General features: G+C 33.1%; 1 protein-coding gene across 1 annotated transcript in view; it reads right to left on the reverse strand.

Annotated features, from left to right (window-relative positions):
• The window catches only part of LOC114332464 (zinc finger protein 845-like), a 191744-nt gene extending 167858 nt beyond the window's left edge, over window positions 1-23886 (reverse strand). The window contains exons 1-2 of the mRNA XM_050662150.1: window positions 23774-23886; window positions 23476-23718 (exon numbers count right to left, since the gene is read on the reverse strand). Of these exons, the coding sequence (XP_050518107.1) occupies window positions 23476-23695 (220 nt within the window). The 5' untranslated portion in view covers window positions 23696-23718; window positions 23774-23886. The remainder of the gene's footprint in view (window positions 1-23475; window positions 23719-23773) is intronic.
• Window positions 23887-24356: the final 470 nt, after the last annotated feature.

Genomic DNA, 24356 nt, shown 5'->3' on the forward strand with positions numbered 1-24356 from the left:
GATCTTTCCATGCGCCTTTGTGCCACTCGCATTTTTAGTGCTGTTGTTTTTGTGAGCGTGAGAGTTTCTGCTCCGTATGTCATAATAGGAAGAACGCATTGGTCAAATGTCTTCCGTTTCATAGCTTTCGGGATGTTGCTCTTAAAGATGTCTCTTAGTGAACCATACGCCCCCCAAGCAAGTGTTATTCGTCGTTGAAATTCGCAAGTTTGATTGTCCTTGCCTATTCTGATTTCATGACCGAGATATGTGTACTATTCTGTCAATTCTACCACTTGATTTTGGATGGTTAGGTGTTCGCTGGGAACTAAATTTGTCATAAATTTGGTCTTACTGATGTTCATTTTTAGACCTATTGTTGAAGATACGTTTTCTAATTCTAGTAGCATTTGTTGTGCTTCACCCAGATCTTCGGTAATAAGTACTATATCGTCGGCAAAACGCAGATGAGTGAGCATTTCTCCATCTATTTTTATTCCTCTATTTTCCCACTTTAGCATTTTAAAGGCGTATTCGAGGACCGCTATAAATAATTTAGGTGAGAGAGTGTCGCCCTGTCTCACACCTCGCTTGATATGAATTTATCTGGTAGTATCATGTAGTTTTACACGCATTGTGGCATGTTGGTATAATGTTTGCACTAACTTTGTAAACCGGTAATCTATTCTACTATTGTTCAGAGCAGTTATAATACTGTCTAATTCCACAGTGTCGAAGGCTTTGTGAAAGTCTACGAAGATAAGTACCAGTGGCCTGTTATATTCTATCGACTTTTCTATCAAGGTTTTTACTGTTTGTAGGTGATCGTTCGTTCCGAATTTTGAGCGGAATCCAGCTTGTTCTCGGGGTTGGTAGAAATCTAACTTTTTTTCTAGTCTTGTCGTAATTATTCGGGTAAACATTTTATAGATGTTGTTCAATAAGCTGATTGCTCTATAGTTTTCTAGGTGCGCCTTGTCTCCTTTCTTGTGTAGTAAAATTGTTACTCGTCGTAAAATGTTTCCGGTATGCAACAATCTGTTAGACAAAGGTTAAACAAAATTTTTATTTGGTTGAGAAGGGCACGTCCACCCATCTTTATAGCTCCTATTACGACTCCATCTTCTCCTGGCGCTTTGTTGTTTTTCATATTTTTCATTGCGTCCTGGATTTCGCTTAGTGTGATCTCTGGCATGAGCTCTGAGCCCTGGTTGATAACTTTGCGTGATGCAGCTGCTTCTAAATTCTTTTGGTCTTCTCTTTGGCTTGTATATAGTTCTTGATAGAAGTCTTCAACTATGTGTAGTAGTTCTTCTCTATTTGATGTGGGGACTCCTTTGTTCTTTAGTTTGTGTATTTCGCATTTTCCACTGTTTAGCCGTCTTCTCAGGACTTTCAGACTTTTATATTCTTCTATAGTTCGCTGGACTTTTTCATTCTTAAATTTCCTTAAATCTTTCCTTATAGCTTTTGATACTTCTTTGTTTATTTTTCGCAGTTCTTCTTCGTCAGTGCTTTCGTTTTCTTTGATTTTTCTTCTAGTTTCCATTAGTTGCTTTGTTTCAATGGTTATTTTTTCGTCTTGGTGTCTTTTAGGGCAGCATTTTACTTGAGCCTCTTGAATAGCTTCTACGATATTTTCGTTTAGGGCATCTACATTATTCATGCATTCATTTTGTTGTAGGATTTTATTGATATTGCCTTGGTATTCATTTAAATTAGTTGGGTCGATCCATATTGGGTTGGCTTTCTTCCTAATCATTTTGGATCTTTCTGTTATTAAGTCTAATTTTAGTTTGGCTCTTACCATTCTATGATCGCTGCCTGTGGTAAAGCTATTAAGGACTGTAACATCGTTGAATACATATTTTTTGTCACTGATTATGTAGTCTATCTCGTTTCTGGTCTTACCATCTGGGCTTTTCCACGTCCATCCTCTGTGATCTTTTTTAGAAAAGAAACTATTCACGATTCTGCACGATGAAAGGAAGAAAATTGGGGTTTTTTTTCAATGCAGCAGCTAATAAAATTATCATTGCCAGAATGATTGCCAACATTCGTAAGGGATAGGAACCAGAAAAAGAAGAAGGTATTTGTGTTTTGTACAAACCTCCAGGAAATTAATTAGTGCCAATTTCAGAAATTGTACAGTATTTTACTAAATCGACCTCTATGTAATATTTCTTTTAACCCTTTGAATGCACATTACGATGTATAAAGAACTTCAAAACAAGAAAGCGGGAATATTTGGGCCACATTACCAGAGGTGCGAAATATGAGATATTGAGGCTCATAATACATGGTAAAAGGTAAAAGATCCATGGGTAGAAGAAGAATTTCCTGGGTGAGAAACTTAATGAGTAATGATCACAGATCATTACTTAAAAATATGGGCTTGTGTACTCTTGTGACGTAAGTCAAACATTTAAGTCTCCCCCCCCTCACAGTTGGACTACACAACCATAGTAAATGTCTAATAACCGTGACCCACAACACAGAAAATGCTGGAGAATACTTCAAGAATACTTGATTCTGCAGTACAATATCTAGTTAGATATGTCATTTTTTAAGTTTCAACAAAATTAGCATGTACACGTTACACAAATGTTTTTGTTAATGAGGGTAAAAATCCAGAAGAAGAAAGCTACTCTTCTTCTATGAAGAAAATTCTTCATATATTGTTTGTCTTATGGCAAATACAAATCTTTCAAGAGAAAATATCAGTGAAGCTCTTTTGTTATGATTACAATCCCTTAACGAACTTTAAATTTGTAACAAATGTGCGAAGTACAGTCAACTCCTGTTTATCCACAAGCGGTTTATCTATGGGCGGATTATCTGCGACTATGTAGAAGCTTTTTTTAATATTAAAGAATATGACTTAAGAGAGTTTTGGAAGTCATTCACTATTCTCGACTCAATTTGCGAAATCTCATCTGCGTGGGTGTATGTAAAGTCTTTAAAAATTGTAAATTCATGAAGAAAACTGTTACCAAACATCGATAATTATGTCTAACTAGCAGTTTACAGAAGATCAAAGTGAACTGCCTGTCCTTACAAGTTTAATGAACCTACAAGAGTATTTAGACTGCTGCTCTACCTACCCAGGTTTTGAGCATCTAACGATGAATACATCCTAAGAAAATGCTGAGGAGAAAACGAGTAAAGTGAATGAACTTTTGGAATATCGGAGCAGCATGACATGCTACTCACTGAAAAACTGATGTTTCATCAAGTGCAATATACAAAGTTCGGTGCTCATTTCGAACAAGGGCCACTTGGCTGGTACCATGTACTTAAATCGTTCATTTAGTAACACAGTGCTACCAGAGAACAATGACCACAGAGAAGCGACACGAACGTACTAAAACGTGTACCGTTTTTGTAGAGACATGCACGAACCTGGTTGGTTTAGTGTCACCAACACATGCTAATTTATTTATTTATTTATACTGCACATTTACAGCAATCATACCAATTATAAACACACAGTTGGTCAATACTCAATTTGGGCTGTAGTGCCGTAGGAGAAGAAGAAGAAGTTGGTCAATACAAAGAAATAAGAACATACAATTTATACAATACAATAAAATAAATACACTTTAAAACAATAAATAAGAGTATCACAGTTAATGTAACATAGTACTCTTTTTCATATTATATAGGTCAAGATTTTCAATCACGATAAAATTGTTCATTGCCATTAAGCAGTTTGCCATGGGGGAGTTTGCGTATTCTGGACTTATTTTACACAAAGTGTGTCTACATCTAAGTCTTTGGTCTGGTAAATTAAAATTTATAAATGAAAGAATCGTAGGAGAATCTATGATTTGATAAACTATATTAAATATGAAAATTATTTGGGCATTTCTACGTCTTTAGCTCAATAACACAGCGTCAAAAAGCATTCTCTGCAAGTTATAGGAAACCTTAAGAGGATAAACCCCAAATTTCTTTAGTTATAAAGACCTTAAAAATGTCTTCTGAATCCTCTCTATCATATCACTATGTGATATGGTGGAGGGACTCCATATGGTACAACAATATTCGAGTTTTGACCTCACATATGCATTACAAAGCTTAATTGTAGTGTCACAATAAAATTCTTTACTGTATCTTAGGATAAAGCCTAACTGTCTATAACAATCATTAGTTAGTTTGAGAATGTGCTCATTAAAGGAGAATGTGCTAGTGAATAACACCCCTAGATCTCTGATTTTTGTTATCCTTTCAAGTTTTACTTCGTTAATAAAATAATCTGTTCTAATGATTTCTCGCTTTCTAGAAAAAGTCAATAGTTTACATTTTGATTCATTTAAGTTCAAATCATTAAGTAAACAACCAGTCCTTGCCACTCTACCAATTATTGCCACTGGCCCTTAAATTCTAATAAAATAAGAAAATGACTTGAAATCAAATTACATTTTTTGCAAGTACTAATACCTTATTAAGTTTGGCAAATGTGTACTGTTTTACAATACCCAAGCTTCAGCCATTTTTGTTGTATACCCCTTAGAGTAGTGTTGTGTAAAATTTCTTCCTGTTTTTTGTGATTTCTTATGAAAAAATTAAGGTAAGTACATTTTTTCTTTTTCTTATTCACTTCTGTAAATAATGATTGTTTTATAAACTTATTTACACATGTGCTCCTCTTAAACACTCTAAAATACATTTGTTTGCTGTTTAAATTCAGTTAAGGGTACATATTTCTAAAGAAATGTACCTGGCAATGACTGGTCGCAAAATATTTTATGAATACCAGTCATTGCCACAAGTGGCCATTATTGGTTTGGGTTATTTTTAATTCATTATAATGTGTAAATTTATTATTTAAAATTACGGTGTTGCCACTATTTGTTTTTATTGCAAAAACTTTACTTTTACCAATTATTGCCAGTGGTGGCAATTACTGGTTCTAAGTGGCAATCATCGGTTCCATTAATATTTGGTATTACAAGTATTTTGTTCATTCCAGAAATGGCACCTAAAAGGAATTATTCGAAAGAGCAGCAGCTACAGCAGCAAAAATTCATGGAGTTCCTCGTAGTACTTTGAGGCATAAGAGGGATGGAAAGTCACCATTAGTTTGTTCTATGGGCCCTTCTACAATTTTAACCAAAGAAGAGGAATCGGTCTTAGTAAAATGGATTTTACATCTAGCAGAAAGACATTTTCCTGTTTCAAAAGTTCAGCTGTTGGATACAGTTCAGAAAATAATGAATTCTACAGAAAGAGAGAAATCGTTTATTCATAGCCGTCCCACTGACAAATGGTTTCGCTTGTTTTTGAAAAGACATCCAGAAATATCCCAAAGAGTATCACAGAATTTAACTCCCAGTCGGGAAAATGTAAGTGAATACAATTTGAGACAGTGGTTCAGTGAAATTGAGGAATACTTAAAATCAACAGATTTGTTTGATATATCAAAAGAACCCAATCGTGTTTTTATTTATTTATTTTTGTTTATTTATCAACTAAAGCGGGAAAGGTTTTGGCTAAGAAAGGTGATAAAAATATTGATCGCTCTGCTGGAGATGACAAGGAAAATATAACAGTATTGGTAACAGCTAATGCTGCAGGAAAAATCGCCCCTCCAATGATTGTGTTAGCATATGAAAGAATTTCATCAGCTATATCACACAGTATTCCAAAAGATTGGGCTCTGGGAACTTCAGATAATGGATGGGTGTGTTCTAGTACATTTTATGAATACATGACCAATACATTTAATCCGTGACTCATTAGAGAAAATATTAAAAAACTTATTGTATTTTTTGTTGATGGGCATGTTTCTCATCTAACGTTGCATGTGTCCAACTTTTGCAAAGAAAATGGAATAGAACTGATAGCTTTGTATCCCAACTCAACCCATCTGCTACAATATAGTGTTTAGGCCCTTAAAAGTGATATATAAAAATGAAGTTCAAAAGTGGAGAATGGACAATGATGGCAATAAACTTCAGAAATATCATTTTGGCTATGTTTTTGAAAAGACGCTAAATCAGATAAATGAAGAAATTATTCAGAACGGATTTAAATCTTCAGGATTATGCCCATTTAATGTTGAAAATGTTCACTTTGAAAAAATTAGTGTAATAAATGTTAGTGCCAGTTCCGCAATTTCTGACACATCTGAGTCTGATAATAGTGCATGTAAACAATCTGTACAAGCACTTAAGTATTTTGAAGGAAAGCTGGGTGAAGAAACTCTAAATAGGTTCAAGGTAACTTTAAATGAAAATCAGGATTGGAAGGGTTCTATTGAGGATAAATCCCTTTTTAACATATGGAAAGAATGGACAATGGAAACACTACCAAACCAAATTAAATGTACCATCCAAAACAATATTACCATATTTCCAACTCACCGCACACCAGTAAAAAATTTCCAACCAAACATCTCTGGTACTCATAGCTCAGATATATTGTCTACTCCTGAACCAAGTACATCACGTGTACACTTGAAGATTCCATGCAAAGTTCATACTCCTGAACTAAGTACATCACATGTACACTTGAAGTGTCCATGCAAAGTTCCTACTCCATTTAAGAAAGCACTGTTTTGGCCAGACCCAAAACCTCAGACAAAGAAGAGAAAACTAAAGGAAAAGATTCCATTCGTGGTAACATCAGAAGCTTGGCGTGAATATCACTTGAAGAAAGAAAATGAAAAGAAAAAGAAAGAAGAAGAAAAAAACCAAAGAAAAATTGCAAGAGAGCAAAAACGTCTATTGAAAGAGAAGCCAAAACGGGATATTTCTGATGACGACGGAGAGGATGAAGCGTGGGTCGAGAGTGGTAGCAGCTGTGATGGCATAGACTTTTGTGATGATCCTAACAAAGAATTTTGCCCATTAACTGACGGAGAACTTAGTCTGGGAAACTATGTACCGGGTGTCCCAATAAGAATGGCTCTCGGCCATATCTCAGGAACGGTTTATAGTAGAGCTTTAAAATAAAAAATTTTATAACAAAAGTTGCCTCAGGAAAAGCCTGGAAATTATTTTCATAATTGTGGGTCCACCGCTAGAGGGCGTAATTGAATATCAAAAATAAAAAAATCTAAATTTTACAAAATTTTCCTAATGAAGGGGCACTGGAAATCCGATTATTGTATTCTTCATCAAATTCTGCGCATATTTGATTTAACAAGTTTAACTCTACCTTTGCAAATAAGAGGTGGGGGTGAGTGGGAACCTTGTTATGAAAAAATGGCTGTAAGTCCGGTTCTGCTAAATCAAATTTTGAAAACTGGGTCTTGTTGAAGACAGATCTTTTTCTTCAATGTAAGCGTGATAATTTTGAACCATCCTAATAAGTAATAAGCCAGCTGGGAGGCGTTATTTAATTTTTTTCAGAAATCTAGTTTTCTTTGGAAAATATTAAATACAAGTATGCATTTTTAATCATGCTTTATAAAATTAGATTAAATTAGCAATAGAATAGCGAAAACCGCATGTCGATACCTTTTGTCTATCTCAAGATATCTCGAGAAACGTGTAAATTTTATACATAACTGTTACTATCACCGGTAAACTAAGTTAATGAAAAGTAGTGTGCTGTGGAAAAAAACAAAATAACATTTTCCAGATGTCAACGTATAAAAATATAATTAATTAAAACAACAATATAAAGAGAAACAATACTATTAAAATTAAATATAACCCAGAACAAAAAGAACTACTTAGTGACGACCTAAATATTCAAATTGTTGCCCATCATACACTACTCTAGAATACATTATCCAGAGAATACTAAACGCCATTCAAAGCATATCGAGAGCAGAAATTGAGACTGCTGTTCAATCTACTCTTGAAAGAGTAAATGTTTGCAACGAAAATGATGGGCAAAAATTTGAACGTTTATGTCATCACTAAATAGTTGTTTTTATTTCTTTGTAATAGGGCTTTTCAACGCTTCTCATTTGTTTCGAGCCTCTGTCATATGCCGTATAATCCGTGTATAATATTAATATACGAGATATGAACGAGGCTCGAAACAAATGAGAAGCGTTGAAAAGACCTAATATACGTTGACAGCTGGAAAATGTTTCTTTGTTGTTTCCATAGCACACTACTTTTAATGAATTATTTCGTTTACCGGTGACAGTAACAGTTATGTTTTTAAATTTACACGTTTTGTAAGATATCTCGAGATAGAAAAAAGGTATTAACATGCGGTTTTCGCTGTTCTGTTGCTAATTTTGTCTAATTTTGTAATATGGTATTAAAAATGCATGTTTGTATTTAATATTTTCCAAGGAACACTAGATTTCTGAAAAAAAAAATTAAATAACGCCTTCTAGCTGGCATATTACTCAGTAAGTTGGTTCGAAATCATAACTTTTACATTGACGAAAAAGATCTGTCATCAACAAGACCAAGTTTGCAAAATTTGATTAAGCAGAACCGGACTCACAGGCAGTTTTTCATAACAAGGTTCCCACTCACCCCCACCTCTTATTTTCAAAGGTAGATCTAAACTTGTCAAATCAAATATGCGTAGAATTTTATGAAGAATACGACGATCGGATTTCCAGTGCCCCTTCATTGGGAAAATTTTGTAAAATTTAGATTTTTTAATTTTTGATATTCAATTACGCCCTCTAGCGGTGGTCCCACAATTATGAAAATAATTTCCAGGCTTTTCCTGAGGCAACTTTTGTTATAAAATTTTTTATTTCAAAGCTCTACTATAAACGGTTCCTGAGATATGGCCGAGAGCCATTCTTATTGGGACACCCGGTACTTGTGAAATTCCTAGGCGGTAAAAGAAAATCTATAACGTACAGATATGTTTGTATTATCCAAGGCCTTATGGACAATAATAATGTACAAATAATGTCTGTGAAATCTGTTAGTGCGGAAAAGAACATTTTTATTTGTGATGAAAAAGACATCTCCTTTGTTAACGAAAATCGTGTTTTAGGCATACTGCCAACCCCTATTATTTTATCCACTGGTGAATGGATCCTTATGAATTTGCTTTGCCAGTGGATGTATTTGAGGCCTAAAACCTGTGGAATTTTTATTAATAAACAAGATTTTTCAGTAAAATGTAGAGTTATTTCTGTATGGCAATGACTGGGTGGCAATAATTGGTATTTTGAAGAATTGTGTGGCAATTATTGGTTTTTTGGCTTTATATGGTTTTTAGCTTTAACTTTCTTATAGTGGCAATGACTGGTCATTTACCTAATTTTTACAGAATGTGGATATACGTTGAATATCTTGTTGTAAATTAATACAGTCGTGTTGGTTTTTTATTGTAAGAAATAATTTCAAATCGTCTGCAAATAGAAGAAACTTGGAAAATTTTATATAATTGATGATGTCATTTATGAACATAACAAAAAGTAAACCAAGGATGGAACCTTGCGGTACACCTGACCTGGCTATAAAACTGTCTGAGTAGCAATTCCCCAAATTTGACTACATTAGTACAGTTGGTAAGGTAAGATTCAAAGAATTTTATCAGTTTGTCAGAAAGTACATATGACCTCAGTTTTTTTAATAGTACTGAATGATTCACTCTATCAAAGGCTTTGGCTAAATCAATAAAGATAACATCAACTTGAGAATAATTTATGGATGAAGCAATGTAGTGACTGAGAATGCATATATTTGTTTGAGTTGATTTTTTGTTATATCACTTTCAGATTCGTAACATTCATCTTCATGTTTATATTTATATGCAAGTGTTGAATTTGATCTTTTTCCTTTTAGGTACTGCCAAAACTCTTTAGGACTATTGTTTGTATTACCTACCTTCAATATTTTGAATATATTCCCTATAACAGTTTTTAATAAGTTTTTTAACATCTTTCCTAACTTCATAAAACTTTTGTAAACATGTGTCATCTTTTTTTGTTTTCTTAAAAAATTGATTTTTTACTTTAATTTTTTTTATCTTTTCTTTTGAATACCAAAAAGGATATTTCGTTGATTGGGTTACCTTCTTATGTGGAATACATTGATCTAGTATATGATAAGAGTACAGTATAACTCCAATTATCCGGACTCCAATTATCCGGATCGCCAATTATTATCTGGATCAGATTGAGAAAAAGAAAAAATCAAGTTTGTAAAAAAATAATTCATTTTCCTGTGATTCAGTATTGTGTGTCAATATTACGTAATGTAAACTTCGTCATTTACATATTGTTGTGTATACTATATTGTTTTTCATAATAAATACCGTATATGTTCTCCATTGTGTTTTGCTACAATTACGTTTCTTTCCCGGAAAAGGCCTTTTTTGAGAAAAATCCAATTATCTGGATTTTTGATTATCCGGATCGGGTCCGGTCCCAATTAATCCGGATAATTGGAGTTCTACTGTATTATAAAATTGATTGACACATATTTCTGGAATATTTGAATTTGAACTGATACATTCTTGCCAATTTGTGTTGTATATCAGATAATGCAGTTGAATAAAGTTACCTTTTTTAAATTATATGTTGGTGGTGGTGCAAAGTTTGTGTCATTTACAACAGTTTGATTTGGCGTTTTGAAACTAATGTCAATTTCTATCTATTATTTCATAAGTGATGTATCTGACTCGATAACATTTGTTTCAGTTAAATTTGTTAAAATTAAATCTAACGTAGAATTCAGATGATTATTAATTGAGTATAAATCATACTCATTGATTAGTGATTCAATAATTTTACCTTTGGGTGTTGCATTTAAGAAATCAAAAGTATAGTCGATTCACTAATCTGAGACACAACTGTCTACACTACAATCGCAATAAAAATGCACTTTATAGAAATAAACAAACCAAGACACGTTGAATGCACGAGGAGCACTCCCAAATCATGATTTGGGACTGCTCCTTGTGCTTGTTTATTTCTAGTGCATCTTTATTGTGATTGTAGTGTAGACAGTTGTGTCTCAGATTAGCGAATTGACTATATTTCCATTTATTTCATGAACATTGAAATCACCAATTATGTACATATTTTCTGAGATAAACTTATCACCTTCCTCCAGGCTTTCTAAGAATGATTCATAAACCCTATATTAGACCCTGACCTAATAGACAAGGCGGAAACGGCGGGTTCGTTGGGAAAAATATTCCCATGAGATATTTTTGCATAATCACATTCGTGAGACATCCCAGAATAAGGTTCAAGAAGTCGCCCACGTGAAAAGTGGGCCAATTTTTTTTTAACAATTTTTTTTTAATCAAATTGCAAAAATCAATATTTTTGGCCCGGACTAATTTTTTTTAGATTTTTTGGACCATTCTGGACAAAAAAGGTCTCTTATAATTTTTCTCTGAAGTTGATCTTTTTCGAGTTATAAGCAATTTAAAATTTGAAAAACGCGAAAATGGCCATTTTTAAGACTTAATAACTCGGTTAAAAATTATTATTATGAAAGACAGAAAGTGACTAAATCAAAGTTTAAAGTCTCCGCTACATGATCCTGAAGAAATCTGTGTCATTAATTTACTACTAAGCTGTTATTTTTAATAAATAAAAATGAGCGGTTAGATCGTATTGATGCGGTTGTAAATGTGAGTGCGAGTAAGATGCATAATTGGACTGCTGGAATGGCTTCTCTCTCGCACTCAGCATTTACAGACGCCGCACACGTGCATGGCGCTTATTATTATTACTTAAAAATAACAGGTTAGTAATAAAATAATGACAAAAATTTTTTCAGGATCTTGTAGGAGGGGTTTTAAACTTTGATTTAGTCATATATTGACTTTCATAATAATAACTTTTAACCGAGTTATTAAGCCTTGAAAATCGCCATTTTTCGTTTTTTTTTTTTTAATTTTAAATTGCTTATAAGTCGAAAACGATCAACTTTAGAGAAAAATTATAAGAGATCTTTTTTGTCCAGAATAGTCCAAAAAATTAAAGAAAAAATTGTTCGGGCCAAAAATATTGGTTCTTGCATTTTGATTTAAAAAAAAATTGTTAAAAAAAAATTGGCCCACTATTCACGTGGGCGACTTCTTGAACCTTATTCTGGGATGTCTCACGAATGTGATTATGCAAAAAATCTCATGGGAATATTTTTCCCTTCGAACCCGCCGTTTTCGCCTTGTCTATAATATACACAGTCCATTGTAACTATCACACTTTTAACAGTAAACTTTACAAAAACCTATTGAAAGTCTAAGTTATTACTACAACCCAACAAGACTGGTCTGTATTTCTTCTTTGCAGCAATGAGATCGCCTCCACCTCTTTGGGCCCCTGCTAGTTCGTATCTTTTATCATTTAGAAATAAAATGTATCTATCAACCAGTAGCTCTTGGTCATATATAGAGTTGTTAAGCCACGTTTCTGTGAGACAAATTATATCAAAATTATTTGATTGACAAAACATTTTCATGTAAAATTTGAGTTTTTAATTGTAGTCCTCAAACGTTTTGATAAAAAATATTTAGTTTTATTATTTTTCGTGATTTGAGAGGTAATGAAGTCATCTCCTACTTTGTCGTTTGATTCATCAAAAAATGTTCTGATCTCTGTTCAGGCATTTTAGCAAAGTTAAATCTACAGAAAGTTACCCTGGGTGGCCAGTAATTTTCATTACTCATCTTGGTGTACAATTGGAAGGGTGCACCCATTTTGAATGATGAATATTTCCCAACATTATTCAATTTTTCTGCAGTGAATGTAAAACTTTTATTATCGTCTTCCAGCCATTTCTGCCACATTTCTGATGTTGCATCTTTATTTCGGATTTTGCCAATATAAAACCAAGTGGTTTTAGGAGTTGCCAGCCCTGCCAGGAGTCCATTTGACCTATCTGTTTGAGCTGTACTGACTTTTTTTGTTTGATTTTTCCCTCTTTTACAAATATCTGACCAATTTTCTTCATTATTTGTTTGAATAATCGCGTCATTATTATTTTCAGCACCAACGTCCAATTCTATGTTTACATTTGAATTCAGGTTTATTGTTATGCATCCAACTTTTTTATTTTGTTGGCATTGAACTGCATTTGATAATTCTTCTTCATTTTCTTTTAGTTGTTCAAATACATTTTTGTTTAACGGTCGGTGCCTAATTCTGACCCACTGGTTGTTTTACGATAGTCCATAGGCGTGTATGATAAATACTCGACTTAACAACTTTATTTGAGCATTTATACAGTAGAACTCCGCAAATCTGAACCCCACTAATCCGAACGTTCGGCAAGTCCAAACCAACGGAAAGTGAAAAGTTTAAAAATTCGAGACAAAACTTAAAAACATGTTTATAATACAGAGTAAAACCAGAAAATTGAACAATCTAGGATTAATAGGACTTTGACATTTAAAATTTCTTAAAAATGAATAGATACTTTATACGTAGTGTTTATAAAGGTTAAATATCAACTTACTTTGGTTCTCTTGCAGTCAACTTTAGTCCAAAAATATTGTCTACACTCTTGCCAGAACATTTTGCGACTTAAAATCAACGATAACGAAAGCTTTAATTATTAGTTAAGGCTAACATTCGGATAATCCGAACTTTTCGGAATCCGAACAGGCTGTCCCCCCAATTAGTTCGGATTTACGGTGTTCTACTGTGTAATTATATAGTAGTATTATGGTTAAAATGTCTGGTTACTCTTGTGTTTCGCGGATGTTAATCTGCGACAGGAAGAGGAATAAGTTTATTTAAATTTCGTACGAATAATAACAGGTAATTGTTATTGCTTTGTAATATTGTTACATATTAGTTATGAGGTATATAATAGTCTTAATTTGACTTGATTAATATTATTGATAATAAATCATGACGAAAGTGATTCATTTCCTTGTATACATTACCCCTACATAATGCATAAAAAAACTAAACTTCGCTCTGCCAATCAAGGGATATTTCAAAATAAAAATATTAAATTTGATGTCAGTGCATGTATTTCATAGCAGATGCAAGTCTCCAAAGAGCCAGCCAGGCCAAAAATCAGCAGATGTTGTCCAGGTGTCATCGCACCCCTATTAGAAATAGTAGATAATAAAAGGTACAAATAATAGTAAACAAACTATTTATTTTAACCGAAAAACCGTAATATTACAATATACAAAGAAATTAAGATACGTGTTTCTACAACGAGATATTCTTCTAGACTACTGTATCGAACGCAGAACTAACACTAACATACAGTTCTGACATTCACATCCCTTGTAACATGTGCAACCTTAGGTAAGAGTTTATCGCCCTAATGCATTCGGAGAATTGGCCCACCCATGAAGGAAGACCCCACATGTGTATTATAACACTTAACAAAAATAATAAAGTTGAATTCCAACATCCCCTCGCAACTAAAATTATTTTTGAATTAGTCAAACAGACCCCCTTTACTACTTAAGTACTCTAACTTAACCCTATTCAGCGGCTTAGTCAACATATAGTCTATCATATCCTCGGTAGGACAATACCTAAAGTTAACAACCCCTTTTTCTATATAACTAATTCCGGCTCTAAACCCACAAATTCCTTTATAACCTGTTTTAACCAAATTGCTTCCTGACATCCTTCAGCCAATGTTATGTACTCTGCTTCAGTTGATGATAGAGACACGCAATTCTGTTTTCTACATCCCCAATTTATAGGCGAACCCCGTAATAAAAATATATACCCGCTATTTGATTTTCTGTTCCCCTTGTCTTCTGCCCAGTCAGCGTCTGCATAGCCGTATAATGCATTATCTGTCCCTTCTTGTCCTAAAATAAGCTTTTTATATTTACTTTTATTTAAATATCTTAACGCCTTCTTTTGGATTTTAATCTACTTCATTTGGATTTTTATTCTGTTGGCTTAGTATGGTGACGCTTGCCAATATATCCGGTCTAGTATTTACCGCAATATATAATAAACCACCAATCAATTGTTGATATATTTCACTGTTTTTCACCGGCTTTTCTCTGCTAGGCTTATAGTATCCAACATCCAGCGGTATATTGAACTCTTTTCCACCTTTCATCATAAACTTGTTCAGCAATTTGTCAATACAACTGGCCTGATTTAAACTACATATCCCTTTATCGCACATTTCAATCTTCATACCTAAATAATCTTGTAATAATCCCAAACTCCTTATATAAAAATTACATTTTAGTTTCTCTTCAAATATATCAATTATTACCTGTGAATCCTTTGCTGCTATTAAAATGTCATCCACGTATATAAGTACGTAAACCTTTTCATTATTTATTACCTTGATATATAAACATGTATCAATATTGCTTTTACAAAAATTCTCTTTAGATAAAACTTCATCAAGCTTTTTGTTCCAAGTTCTGGCAGATTGTTTCAAACCATATAAACTTTTATTTAATTTGCAAACACAACTTGTATCCTTTTCTTCAAATCCCTCAGGCTGTTTCATAAAAATTTCTTCTGACAGTTCTCCATTTAGAAAGGCTGTTTTTGCATCTATATGCCTTACTATGAGATTTTTTCTCCATGCCTCTGTCAATAAAATTCGAAGAGTAGCTTGCCGCGCAACCGGAGCGAACACTTCATCGTAGTCTACGCCGAACTTTTGGCTAAAACCCCTTGCTACCAGCCGTGCTTTGTACTTCTTCGAGCTTTGATCTTCGCCTGTTTTTAACTTGAATACCCATTTACATGCGACTATATTCTTTCCCTTTGGTGCTTGTATTAAATCCCAAGTTTTATTTTTCCTTAATGACGTGATTTCCTCTTCCATAGCTTGCTTCCATTTTTCACTATCACTTCTTTTAAGCGCTTCTTTAAAGTTTATAGGTTCTACTTCTTCCAGTTCTGTCAACTTTGCTATGTAGCGCTCAGGTGGAATACCTTTATTTATTCTGCTAGATCTACGATCACCTGAATTCTCTATATCGAGATCTGTATCTAATTGATAGTTAGAATCACCGTCATCGTCATGGGATTCTTCCCAACTTAAGCTCTCATACGTGTTAGATGTGTCCGTAGAATTTTCTATTTCCTCCGTGTTTTCAAAATTTGCAACCTCTCTGTCTTCTACGTACTGAGACGTAGTCAACACTACTAACTATAGAGAGTAACACATCAAGTGCTCCTGAAAGAAAGTCAAATTAGTGGTGAAATAGTGGGTTTTCTAAATTGAAAGTGGTATCAAATTATTTCTTGAAGGGTAGTACACAATTTTCCAATAAAAGAAAGTGAAAATATTGACGATTTAACCTAATTATATACGTTTTTCATCAAATTACAGCAAATTTAATTTGTTGAAGGCATTAAAATCCCATTAGCCAGTGCTATTCTTATCTGGGACCCATATTTCAAATTGCTTTATCAGCTTTTTATTAACTTTTTTTCTATCAGATACAAAAAAGTTGAAGGAAGTTATTAAATCAGCTGTTGTTAAAAGTGTTCCTTAGAATCCAGTGGTGTACAGTTTTGTTTTTGAATAGGGGGTCGCTGTTGCAAAAATGCCAAGCAAAGGAAAATGTGCAACATGTGATGTTGCTTTCAGCGAAAAGGAAAAATTAGTTGTCTGTGATAGCTGTTTTGAATCTGTTCATTCTACAGAAACCTGTACTAAATTGGCGGCTTCTGAATATCGTGCAGTCATTATTCAAAACAGATCCCTGGCCTATTACTGTATGGAGTGTCGAGAGGCGATTAAAAGGGTTCCTAAACTTTTGATAGAAATGAGTAAGTTGAAGCAAGATCTTGAAAAGCTTACTAATGATATGAAAAATTTGTCGTCTGAAGTTGAGTTAGTAAAACAGGAAAATGTTGAATTAAAAAAGGAAATTCAATCGTTTAAATCAATCCAAACAAACTTAGTAAATCCAGAAAAAGAAGAGGATGTTATTTATGAAGTGATGGATCGACAAAATAGGACATCTAATATTATTGTCTTTAACATAAATGAATCGAATAAACCGACTCAAGCAGATCGTACTAAAGAAGACAGTGAAACAATAACAAACATTTTGAAGGACTTCCCAGTGGACTCAAATAATTTAAAATTGTTTAGGTTGGGTAAGTTTGATAACAAAAAAACTCGTCCCATCAAAGTTATCCTCCAATCAAGTGAAGATGCCCTAAAGGTCCTAAAAAATAAAGCATCAATAAACATTCCTGGAATCAAGATTTTTGCTGATCAAACCAAAAGACAAAGAGATTATTATTTTACTGTAAAGAATCAACTTGATGAATTGATTAGAGCAGGTGACTTAACAAAAACTATTAAATATATTAACAATAGGCCTACCATTGTCCCTAAATTTATAAATAATAAACCAAATACTGTTAGCAATTCAACTTCAATTGATGAAAAAAACTAAATGCAGACCCTAATTTACTTTTTAATACCGATATTATATATTTAAATGCACAAAGCGTTTTAAAAAATATTGATCAAATAAGAACAAGCATTGCAAACTATAACCCAAAATTAATTTTGTTAAGTGAAGCAAGAACCACGCAAGATATATATGATAAAGAGATCATGATAGAAAATTATAAATGTATTAGATGTGATTCAAATAGTAGGTACACTGGTGGTGTATTGTTATATATTCAGAATAATTATGAATTTTCTTATGTTAAGTCATTTGTCTTACATGGTAATTACTGGTGTAGATTTATAAGGATAAATTTAATTTCTACCACTTGGATTGTTGGATGTCTTTACCACTCGCCGTCAAGTTCAGATGCGAAATTTTTGGAAGATTTTGAAGAAATATGCGATACTGTATTGTCTAGGAATAATAAGTGTGTATTAGTAGGTGATTTTAATCTTGATTTTCTTAGTGATAGTTTTTATACTATAAAGTTTAAAAATCTAGTTTCAATATAGGGCTTAAATCAGCTTGTAACAAAACCAACTCGCATTACCGAAACCAGTAAAACATTAGTCGACTTTGTTTTAACAAACCAAAATAATATTTCAGTAAATGTGCATGATTGTCCAAAAGTAACTGACCATTCTATTATTTCTCTCAAATTATTTAATACAACAGCTACTGACAGTATCATAAAAAAATATAGAAATATAAATGAAAACAATTTAAACACTATTAAAACTAACTTAATGATGGTTAATTGGAACTTAAATACAACAAATATTGACACTATCTTTCATGAAATTATAACTAATTGCGAAAAAGAAATTAATAATACTGCGCCTATTCAATCGTGTAAATATAAATCAAATATACCATGGTTTGATAATGAGGTGTTTAATCAAATTAGAATTCGTGATAAAACATATAAGGAGTTCAAAAATTGCCGGGAAAATGAGAAACAAAATAAATGGTCATTGTTTAAAACTCATAGAAACCATGTCGTTAATTTATTAAGAGCTAAAAAAGATAAGTATTATCTGGAGAAAATTGATAGGTTTAAAAATGATCCAAACAAAATGTGGAAAACATTAAAAAATTTAATTAATGTTAAAAACTTTGATATTCCTAGCTGTATATGTTTTGATATAGATGCGGAGCATAATGTATTAAGAGAACGTTTGGAGATTGCAGAAAATTTTAACAAATATTTTGTCAGGAGTATAACAAATATTGTCGAAAATATTGATTCAATAAATTTCTGGACCAATACCAATAATAATTTATATTTAAATTTGAGTGAATTTAAACCACTGTCAATGTTAGACTTACGTAAAATAGTTTATAGTATGGACAACAAGTTCTCCATACATGAAATATTAAATTCAAGGATGGTGAGGGAAATTTTTGAATCGATTGGTCACGTTATACTGAATTTTATAAACACTTCTCTAATGACAGGTAGAATTCCTACACTTTTGAAAGTGAGTACAATTGTTCCTATTCAGAAGATTTTGAATACAAATAAAGCTAGTGAATTTAGGCCCATTAACACATTACCCCCAATTGAAAAAATATTAGAGATAGCAGTTTATGACCAACTACTAGAACACGTAGGAAAAAATTCAATTTTAATAAATAATCAGTCCGGTTTTCGACAGAAACATTCATGTGAGTCAGCTTTACAATTGACTCTCTGTAAACTTAAAAACGATATTGATAAAAACCGATACATAGTAGGTGTTTTTCTTGATTTTAAAAGAGCCTTTGAAACCATTGATCGCCAAATACTCCTAACAAAACTACAAAATTATGGGTTTGTAGGTAAAGTACACAAATGGCTAAGTGATTATCTTAGTGATAGGAAGCAGATAGTACGTTTTGATGGGGCATTATCCTCTGAACATTCTATCAATGTTGGGGTACCACAAGGCAGCGTATTGGGGCCTCTCTTATTTATATTGTATCTAAATGACATAGACCTATATGTAGAAAGTGAATTTATTAATCTTTTTGCGGATGATACTTTTGTAGCTTGTAGTGATACTAACCTTGAAGTAGCGATTCAAAAAATGAATAATACATTAGAAAAAATGGCTAAATACTTGGCATCAAATAAATTAAAATTAAATATTTCCAAAACTAAAGCAATGATCTTTACAACAAAATACAAATATAGCCAATTAAATACGGATAACATTCTGCTACAAGTAAAAAATGAAAAGATTGATATTGTAAGATGTGTTAAATATTTGGGGTTTCAAATTGACAGTTGTTTGAATTTTGATCATCATTTTGATTATATTGTCCGTAAAATAACGAAAAAACTATATTTTTTTAGCCGAATATCACAAAATATATCGACTCAAGCTAAAATTACAGTTTTTAATTCAATTATTCAGCCACATTTTGAGTACTGCGCAACTATATTGTATATGTTTAATTTAAATAAACTCAATCAACTACAAAAACTACAAAATCGTGGCATGAGAATTATATTGAAAACAAATCGACTTACACCTGTATCATATATGCTACAGGCTTTAAGTTGGTTCACAATTGAAGAGAAACTGTATTATTATACAATGATTTTGGTTTATAAAATACTTAATAATGTAGCTCCAGATTACTTTAAGCAGTTTATAGTGTACAATAAAAATGTGCATGATTATTCTACAAGGAATATGGGGAATATTTACATAGCAAAAACAAATTATAGAATGACGATGAATTCATTAGTATTCAGGGGTTTTAATGAGTTTAACGCTCTACCAGGTGAATTAAAAAATACAATGTCACTAAAATCTTTTAAAACCAAACTTAAGCTGTATATTAGAAACAAGTGATGTAATACTTTATTATGTTAATTTTATGGGTGGGTATTGTATGGTATTATATGTTGTAAATTTATTTAAAGTTTGTTTAATTTCATTTGATGTTGCTTAGTTATATTTGATTTTTGTAAATGATTTGTAATATCTATTCTCTACTTTTATTGTATATTAGGGTAACCTATTTAAATGAATAAATATCTATCTATCTATCTACGTCGTTTGGCTCTATTTTTTCCCGTTCCATCATGGACCCAATGGATATTTCCTCACTTTTTGCCTCCTTTTTCTCGACGCATATATTTCTCTTGGAAAACACCACACTACAGCTAATTGTAATACGTTCTGTATCTACATTTAACAATCTATACGCTTTTGATTCATCAGAGTAACCTACAAATATCAGTGACTCACCTTTTGGATCAAATTTATCCTTCATTTTTTCTTTGGGAATGTGGCTATAAACCGTAGACCCAAATATTTGCAAATTCGACACATTCGGTGTTACTTTATGCCACAATTCATAGGGCGTTTTTTCTTTCGACTTAGTAGGTAATCGATTTTGCAAATAATTGGCTGTCACTATCGCTTCCCCCCAAAATTTCTTTGCTAAACCCGCATCGATTAACATGCACCTAGCCATTTCAACTAGAGATCGATTCTTTCTTTCTGCAACCCCGTTTTGTTCTGGAGAGTACCCCGCTGTATATTGAATTTTTATACCTTTACCCTTTAAAAATTCCCTTAAATTATTATTTACGTACTCGCCACCCCTATCCGACCTAATTACTTTTGGAACCCTACCTAACTGATTACTCGCAAATTCTATAAACTCTTTTATACATTTTACCGCTTCATTTTTATGATTTAATAAATATATAGTTGTATATCTAGAAAAATCATCAATTAAAGTCAAAATATAACGTTTACCCCCTGGAGTAACAGTCTTCATGGGCCCGCAAATATCCGAATGTAATAAGTCAAGAATATTAAATGTATTGCTATGAGAAAATTTTGGAAAACTCTTACGTAAAATTTTACCTTTCATACAGCATTCACAAGTTTCCCTAATCCTACAGTCAGTCATATCAATCCCGACTGCCATTTTCTTTTCCATTAAGTGTTTGACTGCATCCATGTCCCTGTGTCCAAACCGTCTATGCCATATATGTTGACAGTTGCTGGAGTGCTCCAAAGCACTCAATCCATGGTCCACAGTTGAAAGTTTGTATAAGTCCGGTGAAGGCACCGCACTCGCGACGACTTTTCCGTGTAAAACGATTTTACACTCGTTTTTATCGAATTGCACATTATGTCCTGCACTTGTTAGCTTTTTCACCGAAAGCAGATTTGAGTCTAATCCCGGCACATACAACACTTTGTCTATTTTTAAATTTTCCACTCCCGATCCAGTCACGCACTCAATAAGTCCTGTCCCTATACCCTGAACCTCGGAGTATTGCCCTTTCTCCGCCAAACTTACAACGCCCTTTCTGCTACCGTCAAATTGGGTATAGAATCCTTTGTAATTAACCATGTGGCTCGAAGCTCCTGAGTCCACATACCACGAAGCAGAATCCCTTTTTCCGTCCCTTGAGCTATAATTGACCATAAAACATGCATCATCAGTACCTTCAGTGACTTTATTGGCCTTTTCCTTTTTAAACGCTTTGTAATTAAAGCAATCTCGTTTAAAATGGCCCTTCCGGTTACAAAAATAACACTGCCTTGCTTCTGCCCTTGCAGTACCATTATTTTTGTTACCCTCGTATACTGACTTCATCACCGACTCCTCCTGATTTCTTCCCAAAGCTCCCTGACGTCTCCTGTACTCATCTATTAATTTACTCGTAACAAATTCTAGAGTAAATTCACTCGATGGCCTACTTTCCAGCGCTGTAATCAAAAAACTGTATGAGTCTGGAAGACTTCCCAGCAAAATTCCTGCTGAGAACCTGTCCTTAATTTCTTCCCCTAAGGCGGCCAGTTTATTCAACGATTCTAGGAATAAACTAATGTGTGCTTCCATATCACCATTCTCCTTTAGCGATAGCCTACAGATTTGCTTTAACAAAAACACCATACTAGACAAACTTGATTTCTGATGATACTCCCTTAGCGCTATCCACGCATCGCGCGCGAATTCCCTGTTCCGGATATGCACTAATTGATTAACGTCAACAAGTAAGGCTATAGTTGACAAAGCCTTATCATTTTGTTTTTTCCAAGAACTGCTTCGATCTGCTTCTAATGGTAACTCACTCGAAACTATTTCCCATAGATCAGCATTGATGAGTAACATTTTCACTAAATAACTCCAAGATTGATAGTTCTTGCCGTTCAACTTTTCGACGTTATATTTCGCACTCTCCGCCATTATGTATTCGGTTAACACGAAAATTTCGCGACTGTACACTTTTAATTATTATCTTAATACAGGTGAGCTAACAACGTAACTGAGCCCAGAACCTATTAGAAATAATAGATAATAAAAGGTACAAATAATAGTAAACAAACTATTTATTTTAACCGAAAAACCGTAATATTACAATATACAAAGAAATTAAGATACGTGTTTCTACGAGATATTCTTCTAGACTACTGTATCGAACGCAGAACTAACACTAACATACAGTTCTGACATTCACATCCCTTGTAACATGTGCAACCTTAGGTAAGAGTTTATCGCCCTAATGCATTCGGAGAATTGGCCCACCCATGAAGGAAGACCCCACATGTGTATTATAACACTTAACAAAAATAATAAAGTTGAATTCCAACAACCCCAAGATATTATATTTTTCCGAAATAAAAATAGGTATATAAAAAAATCTATACACGAGAATTTCTGATTTAAATGACACAAACAAAATACTATTCAAACTAAAAATTGTTGGAGACATAATTGGGACTTTTTTCCCGGTGCAATATTTTATATTTATTGAAAGTTGAAATTATATTGTGTGATATGGTTGCTTTAGTGTCAGTGGCGGCTTGGCCACGAAAGATCAAAGGCGTGTCGCTTCTCTGTGGTCATTGTTCTCTGGTACTACTAACAACACTTATGCATCATCGGTACCTTTGATAAAACCTTCGTGACACTACTTGTGCGTCTGGGGTACCGAACGTGTTAAGTTACATTTAAAAGACTTAGTATAGTATTTTTACTACAAAAACGTTATTACGTAGGTCAAAATTTTTGACGTAAGAGAACTGTCAAAACATTAGATTGTGACTTTTCTTTATTGCCATGTTTTGACGAAAGTCACATTCTAATGTTTTGACAGTTCTCTTACGTCAAAAATTTTGACCTACGTAATAACGTTTTTGTAGTAAAAATACTATAGGAGCTTATCATCATAGGAGCTTAAATGTAGGTAACTACTCTGTATTTACTTACCATCATCTTGATCTATTTCAGCTTTTATAGGACATTTCTTCAAGTCTAATAAATAATCAAATGTATCATTTGTACTTTCTTTGATAGGTTCCTCCTTAACTTCAGTTTTAAAGGTGTCCTGTAGAACTTCATCTACTTCCTTATCTATTTCTCTTTTGCAAGTTATCTCAGCAAACTCTTGTTTTACTTCAGTTTGATAACTTTGATTTTGATTGAACATGATAATTATAATTATACGTTTTACTAAAAAATAATTAAATTAAATAAATATTTTTCTCCAAACTCAAACCAAACAAACTATTAAGGTGTTAAGTTCTTCTTCTTTCTTTTCTTAAGATGTTGGACTCCAACAGTCACAGCGAGTCTCGAAGTCAGCTTTTGGTCAATTTCTAGGTTAAAAGTAGTTCAAACACGGTCAGTGTGCGACGTTGCCGTATTTATTTCAAAACCTTTGATGAAACCTCTAAAAAAAAATTATTTTAGCGTTCGACGGTAGCGCTCTCTCGCAGTTTGAAACTTGTACTTTTCTGATAAAATTGGTGTATCTGAAATATACAAAACGAGAAAAATAGATATTTCTCTAGAAAAACACAAATTATGAACTGAAATATTATTGTAACCTGATTACTGAACGAATACACAGAATTAATAGTAAAAGTAATTATGTTTTTTTTTTTATTTTATTCATTATAATTTTAATATTTAATATATATGACTGTTTACGCAAAAGGCCATTGAGAAAAAGGAGTTTACTTTGTGAAAGTTAGAGGTTACCTCCGTTTTTATTGGCTGTGAGTTTCGTCGGTAGCGCTCTCTCGCGGTTTGAAACTTGTACTTTTCTGATAAAATTGTTCAAATTCAATGCACAAAACTACCACTAA

This window comes from Diabrotica virgifera, chromosome 9 (assembly GCF_917563875.1).
Source record: "Diabrotica virgifera virgifera chromosome 9, PGI_DIABVI_V3a".
NCBI lineage: Eukaryota > Metazoa > Arthropoda > Insecta > Coleoptera > Chrysomelidae > Diabrotica > Diabrotica virgifera.